General features: G+C 39.7%; 1 protein-coding gene across 12 annotated transcripts in view; it reads left to right on the top strand.

Moving 5' to 3' along the window:
- Positions 1 to 13429, top strand: part of TRIM37 (tripartite motif containing 37) — a 117350-nt gene that overhangs the window by 3909 nt on the left and 100012 nt on the right. For all 12 annotated transcript variants that reach the window (XM_055258546.2, XM_063628500.1, XM_063628501.1 and 9 more), the window contains exon 3: positions 11249 to 11289. In XM_055258546.2, coding sequence (XP_055114521.1) covers positions 11249 to 11289 — 41 coding nt within the window. The remainder of the gene's footprint in view (positions 1 to 11248; positions 11290 to 13429) is intronic.

The raw sequence follows: 13429 nt of genomic DNA, 5'->3' as shown, positions 1-13429 counted from the left end.
ACTCGAGAGCCTGAGACAGGAGAATCACTTGAACCCGGGAGGCAGAGGTTGCAGTGAGCAGAGATGGTGCCACTGCACTCCAGCCCGGCGACAGAGCAAGACTTCGTCTCAAAAAAAAAAAAAAAAAAATTTCTGTTTCCTTATTCGTGCCTAAGGAAGATAAATATGCCTTTGTCAAGAGTAGTATCCGTAACACTTAAATAATTTTTTTCTAGTTACACAGCTCACAATTGATGGTACTGGATTCGAACCCGTTAAGTTCAAGAACTCTATAGCCTGTTCTTTGTCACTGTACCATGTGCAGAAGACCAAGTTAAATCTGATGTTAGTTCTCATACTCCTAAAACTAAGAGATTCAATCTTTCTTGGCCTTCTTTCCTCAGCTGTAGAATTCAGATATGATTTGCTTTACAGGGTGGTTATGGCATTAAATGAGATAATCTAAGAAGTAATTCAGAAATTATAAAATACTATACTTGTTTGTAAGGTGTTATTTTATTGTTAAAATAGCAACTAATACACATTAACACTTACCTATGTTTTAATAAACAGTGAAACTGATGCTAGATAAATTAAGTAATTGGCTTCCATTACTATAATTAAGTGGTAGAATCTGGATCTGGGCTCATTTCTTTTGATGAAGGTCCCATATGCTTATGGTCTCTGGTTGTTACCTTATGCCTCATTGATTCTGTATTTTTTCATTGTTACATCTTCTTCCTCCTGCCCCTTAAATGCATTTATTTCTTAATTTCCTAAGATCTTGTTGCTGTCGTTCGCTACTCTGAGGTTTCTGGGAGTATTCACCTACTTTGGGAAATTCGATTTACTTTAGCAGCTTTAGCTATCATCTCTATGTGTATGGCTCCTAAATCTATTCCTTCAGCACTGACTTTTGGATGTCTTGTCTTGTCCTTCTAGCATCTTGAACTTTGTTCAAGATCAGATTATTCATATTATTTTTTCAAACCGACTCTAAGTTCATTCTTTTTGTTCTGTTCTGCTAGTCACTCAAATTGGAAACTTTATACCAATGATTTTTTCATTTTTTATTTTTTTTTGAGACGTAGTCTCGCTCTGTTGCCCAGGCCAAAGTGCAGTGGCATGATCTCGGGTCACTGCAACCTCTGCCTCCCAGGTTCAAGCGATTCTCCTGCTTCAGCCTCTCAAGTTGCTGGGAGTATAAGCACACTCCATCATGCCTGGCTATTTTTGTATATATATACATATATATATGTATATATGTGTGTATGTATATATAAACATATGTATACATATATACATATATATAAACATATATGTATACATATATACATATATAAACATATGTATACATATATACATATATAAACATATGTATACATATATACATATATAAACATATATGTATACATATATACATATATATAAACATATATGTATACATATATACATATACAAACATATATGTATACATATATACATATATAAACATATATGTATACATATATACAAACATATATGTATACATATATACAAACATATATATACATATATACAAACATATATGTATACATATATACATATATAAACACATATGTATGCATATATACATATATAAACATATATGTATGCATATATACATATATAAACATATATGTATGCATATATACATATATATAAACATATATGTATACATATATACATATATAAACATATATGTATACATATATACATATATAAACATATATGTATACATATACACATATATAAACATATATGTATACATATATACATATATAAACATATATGTATACATATACACATATATAAACATATATGTATACATATACACACACACACACACACATACATATATATATATTTTTTTTTTTTTGTAGAGATGGGGTTTCACTATGTTTCCCAGGCTGGTCTCAAACTCCTGACCTCAACTGATCTGCCCTCCTTGGCCTCCCAAAGTGCTGGGATTATAGGCATGAGCCACTGCGCCTGGCCTATACTAATGATTTTTAAGTGCAATTAGTTAATCTCCCTGTTTCACTTATATTTGTCTTACCTTTCTGTTTTTATCATTACCATGCTAATAGAGAAGTATGAACATTGGTTACCTCATGCTTAGATTATTTAATTACTATCTGATCTCTCAGGTTTGAATCTTTTCTTATCTCCAGTCCGTTTTCTGTCCTGCTACTATATTAATATTTTTCACTGATACCTCTTTTTTTTTCCCAGAAGCCTCAGAAATATATAAAGGATAAAATCCAAGAATGTTAGCCTTGTGTTCAGACTGTCCAGATCTGGTTCTGACCTTTCTTTCTAGTGCTGTCTTGGTTCCTGAATGCACTGATCATTTGTTCATTCATTCAGCAAATATTAATTGCTTGCCTACTTGTTTTCAAGCCAGTCATTTTGTATTAGGTATAATTGACATGCAGTAAACTACGCATATTTAAAGTGTACAGTTTTTTTTTTGTTTGTTTTGTTCTTTTTTTTGAGACAGCGTTTCGCTCTTGTTGCCCAGCCTGGAGTGCAATGACGCGATCTCCACTCACTGCAGCCTCCATCTCCTGGGTTCAAGTGATTCTTCTGCCTCAGCCTCCCAAGTAGCTGGGATTATAGGCATGGATCACCGCACTTGGCTAATTTTGTATTTTTAGTAGAAACAGAGTTTCACCCTGTTGGTCAGTTTGGTCTCAAACTCCTGACCTCAGGTGATCCACCCATCTCAGCCTCCCAAAGTGCGAGGATTACAGATGTGAGTCACTGAGCCTGGCCAAGTGTACAGTTTTGACATATATATATTCTTGTGAGACAATCATTGCATCCAAGTTAGTGAATGTATCTGTCATCCCCAAAGTTTCCTTGTGCCTCTTGGTAATTCCTCCCTCTACTTGCCTTGTCCCCAGGCAACCACTGATCTGCTTTCTGTCACGATAGATAAGTTTGCTTCAGAGATAAGGGGGATGGAAAAAGAGAAAAAAGATAAGTTTGCATGTTCTGGAATTTTATAGAAATGAAAATCATACAATATGTACTCTTATGGATCTGGCTTTTTTTCACTCAGCAAAAATACTGTATGTATCAGTAGTATTCCTTTTTATTGCTAAGTAGTATTCCATTGTATATATTTACCACAACCCTATTGATGGGCATACGGCATGTTTACAGTTTTTGCTATTGCAATGAAAATTGCTGCGAACATTCATGTACCAGAAGCTTTCTTTTCTCTTGGGTAAATAATTAGTAATAGAATGGATAGAGATTATATGGTAGATGTGTGTTTAACATTTTGAAAATGCCAAGCTATTTTCTAAAATACTTGTATCTGGGAGCTAAACAGTAAACACACATGGACATAAAGGAGGAAATGCTAGATGCTGGGGACTTCAAAAGCAGGAGAGGAGGAGGGGGATGAAGGTTAAATTAAAAAAAGGATTGGGAGGCCGAAGCAGACGGATCACCTGAATTCGGGAGTTTGAGACCAGCTTGACCAACATGGAGAACCCCGTCTCTACCAAAAATACAAAATTAGCCAGGTCTGGTGGTGCATGTCTGTAATCCCAGCTCCCTGGGAGGCTGAGGCAGGAGAATCGCTTGAATCCAGAAGGCGGAGGTTGCGGTGAGCCGAGATCACACCATCGCACTCCAGCCTGGGCAACAAGAACGAAACTCTGTCTCAAAAAGAAGAAAAAGGAAATAGTTTTATAATTTTACATTCTCACCAGCAGTGTATGAGAGTTCCAGCTCCTCCACATTAATGCTAATAGTTGGTATGTTCGGTTTTGTGAATTTTAGCCATTCTCAGGGGTGTGTAGCCATTCTTAGAGGTATCTCCTTGTTTTAGTTAGTGTTTCTCTGTTGAGTAATGATGTTAGCCTCTTTTCCAGGAGTTATTTACCATCCATATGTTGTCTTTGGTAAGGGGTCGTTCAGTGCCCCCCATTTTGTGCTAAAATAAATGTAACAAAATTTTCCATTTTACCCATATTTAAGGGTACAGTTCAGTGTCTTTAATTACATTCATAATGTTATACAACCATATCACTATTTCCAAAACCTTTCATCACCCCAAACAGAAAGTCTGTACCCATTTAAAAAGAAAAAAGAAAATAAACATAAGTAAACATAGAAAAGGTATATTAAAAATACAGTATAAAAGATAAAAAATGGTACACCTATGTAGGGCAGCTCCATTCTAATCTTATGAGACTACGGTAGTATATGCGGTCCATCATTTACTGAAACATCTTTTTTTTTTTTTTTTTTGAGACGGAGTCTCGCTCTGTCGCCCAGGCTGGAGTGCAGTGGCGCAATCTCGGCTCACTGCAAGCTCCGCCTCCTGGGTTCACGCCATTCTCCTGCCTCAGCCTCTCCGAGTAGCTGGGACTACAGGCACCCGCCACCACGCCCGGCTAATTTTTTGTATTTTTAGTAGAGACGGGGTTTCACCGTGGTCTCGATCTCCTGACTTCATGATCCGCCCGCCTCGGCCTCCCAAAGTGCTGGGATTACAAGCGCGAGCCACCGCTCCCGGCCTTACCGAAACATCTTTATGTGACACATGACTATACCACTTTTTGTTTATCCTTTTTTTTTATTTATTTATTTTTTGAGACAGAGTCTCGCTCTGTCGCCAGGCTGGAGTGCAATGGCGCCATCTCGGCTCACCACACCCTCCACCTCCGAGATTCAAGCGAGTCTCCTGCCTCAGCCTCTGGAGTAGCTGGGACTACAGGTGTGCGCCAGTACACCCAGCTAATTTTTGTATTTTTAGTAGAGATGGGGTTTCACCATGTTGGCCAAGATGGTGTCGATCTCTTGACCTGGTGATCCACCCTCCTTGGCCTCCCAAAGTGCTGGGATTACAGGCGTTGAGCCACCGCGCCCAGCCTATTTATCCATTTTTATCTCTTGATGGACCCTTGGGTTGTTTTCACCTTTTGGATATTGTTAGTAGTTCTGTTGTTAGCAATTATCTGTTTGAGTTCCTGCTTTCATTTCTTTTGAATATATATCTAGGAGTGAAATTACTGGGTCATATGGTATTCTGTTTATTTTTTTTTTGATTGTGGTAAAATATACCTAATATAAAATTAGCCTTTTTTTTTTTTTTTTTTTTTAAATGAGACAGTGTCTCACTCTGTTGCCCACGTTGGAGCACAGTGACACAATCATGGCTCAATGCAGCATCAATCTCTCGGGCTCAAGCAGTTGGCCTGCTTCAGACTCTTGAGTAGCTGGGACCACAAGTGTGTGCCATTGTGCCTGGCTAATTTTTTAATTTTTTGTAGAGACAAGGTTTTACTTTGTTGCCCAAGCTGGCCTCAAACTCCTGGCCTCAAACTCCTTGGCCTCCCAAGTGCTAGGATTACAGATGTGAGCCACTTAGCCCAGCCAAATTTGCGATTTTAACTGTATTTTTAAGTGTACTGTTTAGTGGCATTAAGTACATTCACATTGTTGTGTAGCCATCACCACTATCCACCTTTAGTACTTTTTCATCATCCCAAACTGAAACTCTGTACTTGATAAACAATAAATTCTCATTATTCTCTTCCCCCTAGCCGCTGTTAACCACTATTCTACCTTCTGTCTTTACATTAACTATTCTAAGTACATCATATAAATGGAATCATAAAATATTTGTGTTTATTTCTACGTCTCTATTCTGTTCTATTAGTCTCTATTTCTGTTCTTATGGTAGTACCACACTGTTTTGATTACTGTAGCTTTGTAGTAAGTTTTGAAATTAGGAAGTGTGAGTCCTCCAACTTTTTCTTTTTCAAGATAGTTTTGGCTATTTGGCATCCCTTGAGATTCCACGTGAATTTTAAATGCAGTTTTCTACCAATTTGAAAAGTACCATTGGAGTTTTAGTAGGGATTACATTGATTCTGTACATGCCTTTGAGTAATATTGCTGTCTTAACAATATTAAATCTTATGATCCTTGAACATGGGTGTCTTTCCATTTATTTAGGACTTCTTTAACTTCTTTCAGCAGTGTATTGTAGTTTTGCACGTATAAGTCTTTCTTTTTGTTTTTTATTTTTTTGAGACAGGATCTCGCTGTCACCCAGGCTGGAGTGCAGTGATGCGATCATGGCTCACTGCAGCCTCAACTTCCTGGGTTCAAGTGATCCTCTTGTCTTGGCCTCGCAATGCTGGGATTATAGGTGTGAGCCACCACACTCAGCCTCCATGTATGTCTTTCAAATTCTTGGTTTGTTTTTTACCTAAGCATTTTATTCCTTTTGATGGTGTTGCAAACGCAGCACTTTGGGAGGCCAAAGATGGAGGATTGTTTGAGCCGAGGACTTCAAGACCAGCCTGAGCAACATGGCAAGATCCCATCTCTGCAAAAAAATTAAAAAATTAGCTGGATGTGGTGGGCACACCTGTAGCCTCAGCTACTTCTGAGGGTCAGGTGGGAGGACCTCTTGAGATGAAGAGGTTGAGGCTGCAGTGAGCTGTGTTTGGGCCACTGCACTCCTGCCTGAGCAACAGAGTGAGACTTGCCTCAAAAACAAAAACAACCCCAGAAAGTATTTAGCATGTTTTTGTATGTATATATAGTTTGCCTCAAACAGTACATTAGGGGATGTAAGAAGTTTTGTATGCTTTCCCAAGGCATCTGAGATCCTCTATGATCTGCCTCCTAGTTTTCTTGCAATTTTGAGCTGTTTGGGAATAAAAGTCCTTTGTTAACAAATTTCCTATTTACTGCCTGTTTTCTCTTATAGCTAAAACTATTTAAATGAGTGTTTTCCACTCCATTTCCCTGCAACCTTGCCATCTACTTATGCTTCAACCCATTCTAACTTGGCTTTAGTTCCCTCCACACCACTCACATAGCTCCTGCAAAGTGTAGACTCAATTTTGCTAAATCCAGTGAACCTTTCGTTGGCCTTATCTTTCCTTCTTGGAGCATTCAGCACAAATTACTTCATCTGTTTTTCTTGAAACATTATCTTTGGTATCTTTGCCATAATAGCTATACCATCTTCCTAGTAACTTCACGGTCTATGGATTTTTTTTTTTTTTTTTGAGACTGAGTCTTGTTCTGTCATCTAGGCTAGAGATAGTGGCATGATCATGGCTCACTGCAGCCCTGACCTCTGGACTCAATTGATCTCCCACCTCAGCCTCCTGAGGAGTAGCTGGGACTACAGGCGTGACCACCATGCCCGGCTAATTTTTAAATTTATTGTAGAGATGGTATCTTGCTATGTGACCCAGGCTGATCTGGAGCTCCTGGCCTTAAGCAATCCTCCCACCTTGGCCTGCCAAAGTGCTGGGATTAAAGGTGTGAGCCACCACACCCGACTGGTCCATGACTTTTAACACTATCTCTAGACTTACACTTCCCAACTTTATCTTTTCAGTCCTGGCCGTTTCTCTGCCTCCAGTATCTAACTACCCTCATTTGGACTTGCAGTATGCATCTGAAATATATCATTTCTATAAGAGGTTTTTTTTTTTTTTTTTTCCCCATCATGCCAAATATGTTTCTTTTCCAGTCAGGAACCCAGTTTTTTACCCAAAAACCTAGCTCACCTTGATCTTCCTTTTTCCTCACATCCAGTTATAATTGAACTATAAATGTTAGCAGCCAGTTTTTTTTTTTTTTTTTTAAGATTATCTTAGATACTTAGTATATATTGCTAACAGCTTCTCTCTAACCCTTACAGTGGTTTTGCAGGGTAGGTATGTTGATTCTCTTGTTGCATGTGAGGAGATGAGCTCAGTCACTTGTCCAATGTCGTGTGGTCCATAGTGCCAGAGCTGGGAATCAGACACAGATCTGAATACTTTCTAAAGCTTGTGATTCTTCCAGTTTAATGAAGGAGAGAAAATAATTTTTAATTTTTATTTTATGTTTATAATTTTTTAATTGAATGAGGGGGAATGCTCTAAAGATATTTGTTTAATATTATGCATTAATATTGTACCACTGGTTCTTTGGTTTTGGTTTGAGAGAAACATTGCTTTTCTCAAAGTATTAACATTGTCATTTATTTTGTAATTAAATTAGATTGTGGAGGCTGAGTAATTTCATGCCTGTTTGCCTGTAATCCCAACACTTTGGGAGGCCCAGGCGGGCGGATCACTTGAGGTCAGAGTTGGAGACTAGCCTGGCCAACGTGGGAAAACCCCATCTCTAATAAAAATACGAAAACCATCTGGGTGTAGCGTCGCATGCCTGTAATCCCAGCTGCTTGAGAGGCTGAGGCATGAGAATTGCTTGAACCCAGGAGGCAGAGGTTGCAGTGAGTTGAGATTGCACCACTGCACTCGAGCCTGGGGGAGGGAGTGAGACTCTGTCTCAAAAAATAAATAAATAAATTAGATTGTGGAATACAAGATAAAAATACCACAAATATTCAGAGAATGTAAAGCCCACTATAGCCTGGGAAAGGCAGGAAATTTTATGGACATGATCCAGTGAAATTTCTGTGAGACAGGACACGGAGGGAGGGACCATATAAGCAAATGCACAGATATGTCGACAGTGTTATATAGTGCAGCAATAAGCCTGTTTTGACTGGGAGGGAGGGGGACATTTGAAAATACGATCTGGTTACTCCCTATCATAGTCCTAGTCTTTATAAGGTTTGTAGTCTAGCAGGGCAAAGGAAACCAACAAATAAGTCGTCATAATAAAGTATCTGAAGGGGGAAGTATAGGTTGCTGTGGTAGATCATGGCAATTGTATCTAAAATAGTCTGCAGAGTGTCAGGGAAAGCTTTTTGTAGAAAGCAACTTATGAACTGAAATCTAAACAATGAGTAGGAGTAACCCAGATGAAGAAAGGTTTTGAAGAATATCTTAGGCAGAGAGAGGAAACGTGTAAAGACATTACCTTGCTGGGTTATAGGGCCAGTTCTGGAGAGGAGTTCATGAGACCAGTTCTGGAGAGAAGCTGTGACTTTAACAGAAGAGTGGCATGTTCATGGCATTGTTTCAGGGGAAGAAACCTGACCCAAATTTCATTTTTGCCTAGGGACCAAGGTAATAATAATGTTCAAGGTTATTAAGAATGGAGGAATCCTTTTCCATAGGCTTTTTATTTTATTTTTATTATTTTTGAGACAGAATCATGCTCTGTTACCCAGGCTGTAGTGCCGTGGCGCCATCTCGGCTCCCTGCAGCCTCCACCTCCTGGGTTCAAGCAATTCTCCTGCCTCAGCCTCCCGAGTAGCTGAGACTACAGGCTCGTGGCACCACACCTGGCTAAATTTGTATTTTTAGTAGAGACGGGATTTCACTGTGTTGGCCAGGCTGGTCTCGAACTCCTGACCTCGTGATCCACCCACTTCGGCCTCCCAAAGTGCTGGGATTACTGGTGTGCTCTGTATGCTTTTTCTTTCAGCCTTATTTTCTTTGCTCTGAAGTACCTTGCTTCCTATCATTTTAAGTCTTTTACTGTCCTTTAAGGTTTCTTTGGGAATTTCATTTCTAAGTTAATTATTTGGCATCAAGTTAAAGCTCATGTTCATTTTAAAAAGTAGAAAGAGATAAACAAATAACAGATATTGGGAGTACGTTGGTGTAGGATCATAGTTATTTACCTCTGAACCTATTTATCAGACAATTAAAACAAAGTTTTTTTATTATAAACCTGTTTCCTGAAACTAGTCAGAAAATCTTTTTTTTTTTTTTTTTGAGACGGAGTCTTGCTGTGTCACCCAGGCTGGAGTGCAGTGGCGCGATCTCGGCTCACTGCAAGCTCCGCCTCCCGGGTTCAGGCCATTCTCCTGCCTCAGCCTCCCGAGGAGCTGGGACTACAGGCGCCCGCCAACACGCCCGGCTAATTTTTTGTATTTTTAGTAGAGACAGGGTTTCACCGTGTTAGCCAGGATGGTCTCGATCTCCTGACCTCGTGATCCGCCCGCCTCGGCCTCCCAGAGTGCTGGGATTACAGGCTTGAGCCACCGTGCCCGGCTAGAAAATCTTAACATCTCCTTTATATATGGTATAACATTGCTCTCAGTTTCCTAATAAATTATTAATATAATTTTCGGTTTAGTAGAGACATTATTCTCTTCTAAAACCTTTTTATAATTATGAGGAAACCAAGATAGAAGCTTCAATTACTGAACTATGAAACCGTTTTTTGTTTTTTGTTTTTTTTTTTTTTTGAGACAGTCTTGCTCTGTTGCCCAGGCTAGAGTGCAGTGGCAGGATCTCGGCTCACTGCAACCTCTGCCTCCTTGGTTCAAGCAATTCTGCTGCCTCAGCCTCCTGAGTAGCTGGGATTACGGGCGCCTGCCACCATCACTATACCTGGCTAATTTTTGTATTTTTTGTAGAGATGGGATTTCACCATGTTGGCCAGGCTGGTCTCCATCTGCTGACCTCAGGTGATCTGCCCACCTTGGCCTCCCAAATTGCTGGGATTACAGGCATGAGATACCGCACCTGGCCCTGTGAAACTGTTATAAGACTTAAAAGTTGCCGGGCGCGGTGGCTCACGCTTGTAATCCCAGCACTTTGGGAGGCCAAGGCGGGCGGATCACGAGGTCAGGAGATCGAGACCACAGTGAAACCCCGTCTCTACTAAAAATACAAAAAAAAAAAAAAAAATTAGCCGGGCGTGGTGGCGGGCGCCTGTAGTCCCAGCTACTCGGAGAGGCTGAGGCAGGAGAGTGGCGTGAACCCGGGAGGCGGAGCTTGCAGTGAGCCAAGACTGCGCCACTGCACTCCAGCCTGGGTGACAGAGCGAGACTCCGTCTCAAAAAAAAAAAAAAAAAGACTTAAAAGTTGTGCTGTTTTGCTTATTCATTTTTTTCGGTTTAATTTACATGTCTATAATGTATGTAACTCAGAATTAGCTTCCTTTTTTTTTTGAATTAGCTTTTCAAAAAATAAATTTAGTAGTAAACTAGATAGAAATAAATCATCACTGTGGTTTATTTTTGAGTGCAAAGGAGACAGTGTCATTATTATAAGACAATAATAAGATTATATATACGTTCCCTGTGAGAATCAGTTAGTCCTGAAATCATTCCTTTTCCTGTGTGAGAGTAGCCTTTTAACAGCTATTTTGTGTTGAGTTCTGTCCCTTCGAAAGTTTATCCCTATGAGGATGACAGTGTGAGGGAAACAGTAGATTGCCTGTTACTTCTATAAGTATCTCTAAAATTAAGCACTAGAGATTAAACTCATTAGATTTGTATTAAGTATTTTATATATATATATATAGTAATGGTGTTTTCTAATCAATATCTAATCTTTTGCCCCCTTAGCGCTGGCTGACAGAGCAGAGAGCTCAATGTCCTCATTGCCGGTAAGTGTTTCGCTATCATTATTTGTGAATTTCGAAAATAGTAAGGTCAGAATGTGCCTTGGGATTCATAAAGGCAGTTTTCCTGCAGTCTGCCCATTTCTCCTCTTCGTGAAGATAGTTGAGTAGAAATAAGCAATCTGACTAGAAAAAGAAATGCAGGGACTAATTCATGTGACTTAAAATTATGTTTACTATGTTGTACTCTGCCTCTCAGAAAATCATTGTATAACTTCTTAATTTACCTTTTATAATTAAGTAACAAATTTTTAATGTTTCTGGTTAAAAAATCCAGATAGGCCATAACTTATCTTTTATAATTAAGCAAAAAATTTTAATGTTTTCTGGTTAAAAAAATCCAGATAGTTTGGCCAGGCACAGTGGCTCACACCTGTAATCCCAGCACTTTGGGAGGCCAAGGTGGCTGGATCACCTGAGGTCGGGAATTCGAGACCAGCCTGGCCAACATAGTGAAACCTTGTCTCTACTAAAAGTACAAAAATTAGCCGGGCGGGCGTGGTGGCGCACGACTGTAGTCCCAGCTACTCAGGAGGCTGAAGCATGAGAATCGCTTGAACCTAGGAGGTGGAGGTTGGAGTGAGCTGAGATCGTACTGCTGCACTTGAGCCAAGGTCACGCCACTGCGCTCCAGCCTGGGCCACACAGCGAGAGTCTGTCTCAAAAAAATAAAAACAAAAAACAAAAAAACAAAAAAATCCAGATGGTAGAGATAAATATAAAATAAAAAGGCTTCTGATTCTGATACTCCCTACCCTGTCTTCTCACTTAATAACACTTTCAGAAGAAATTGTTGGGTTTGGTATCTATTCTTCTAGACTGTTTTTTGTGCATTTATTTTGTAATGCCCTAATCCAGTATGATTGTGCCTATATTTATATATATATATGCGTATGTGATTCCCATATGCTTTTTCTTAAAATGTACCAATGATATAATACTGTTTTGCAGTTTGCTTTTTCATGTAAAATATGGTAGATATCTTTTCTTGATTGTATGTATACATAAGTCATTTTTTTAAAAAGTGACTGATAATCAATTTTACGACTATACCTTGATTTATTTATGCCCATATTGAGAGACATTTAGGTTATCTCTACTTTTGGTTTCAAAAAATAATGCTGGAGTGCCATCTGTTACCCATTTTTCTTTTTATGTTCACTTTTCTTTTTATTTTTTTGAGACAGAGTCTAGCTCTGTCATCCAGGCCAGAGTACAGTGGCATGATCTCAGCTCACTGCAACCTCAACCATCTGGGCTCAGGTGCTCCTCCTACCTCAACCTCCCTCCTAACTGGGAACACTGGTGTGTGCTACCATGCTGGCTAATTTTGTTTATTTTTTGTAGAGATGAGATGTCACTGTGTTGGCCAAACTGGTCTCGACTTCCTGGGCTCAAGGGATCCTACCACCTTGACCTCCCGAAGTGCTAGGATTGCAGGCGTGAACCACTGTGCCCCGTCCCACCTTTCTTACATTATCTTATAAGACCAGCATTTTCAAGTAGAACTTTTTTTTTTTGCCTTCCAGAAAATAATAATTTTATTAATTTTTTTTGCATACAAAAACAATAAACATTTTCTAAAAATACATACAAACAAAAAGATGCGTATCAAACATTAGGAAGGTTGCACATGGGAAGTCGGGGAATAGAAATGGGGGTGGGAGTTAAAATAAATGAGAGAGGGACTTTATATGGATCAGTGATAATAACTCAATCCTCTATTTGACAAAGAAGAGGGAGAAGGAAGAGGAAGAAAAAGAAAGTGGGATAAAGGATCAGAAAGGGAGGAAAATAGAAAAAATTAGAGTATGACTCCAGGGTAGACCTGTTTTGTTGTCATTGAGTTGGTTGGTTGGTTTGTCTGTTGTATTCTTCATGTTTCGCCAAGTTGGCCAGACTGGTCTCGAACTCCTAGCCCGAAGTGATCAACCCGCCTCGCCCCCCAGAGTGCCGGGACCACAGGCGTGAGCCACCACGTCCAGCCCCCACATTGCTTCTGGCCTCCGTGGTAGACCTCCCAGACGGAGCGGCCAGGCAGAGGAGCTCCTCACTTCTACCCAGACACGGGGCGGCCGGGCAGAGGGGCTCCTCACTTCCCAGACGGGGCGGCCAGGCAGAGACG

The sequence above is a fragment of the Symphalangus syndactylus genome, chromosome 20 (assembly GCF_028878055.3).
Source record: "Symphalangus syndactylus isolate Jambi chromosome 20, NHGRI_mSymSyn1-v2.1_pri, whole genome shotgun sequence".
In the NCBI taxonomy this organism is placed as follows: domain Eukaryota; kingdom Metazoa; phylum Chordata; class Mammalia; order Primates; family Hylobatidae; genus Symphalangus; species Symphalangus syndactylus.
This window is presented reverse-complemented; position numbering and strand designations above follow the sequence as displayed.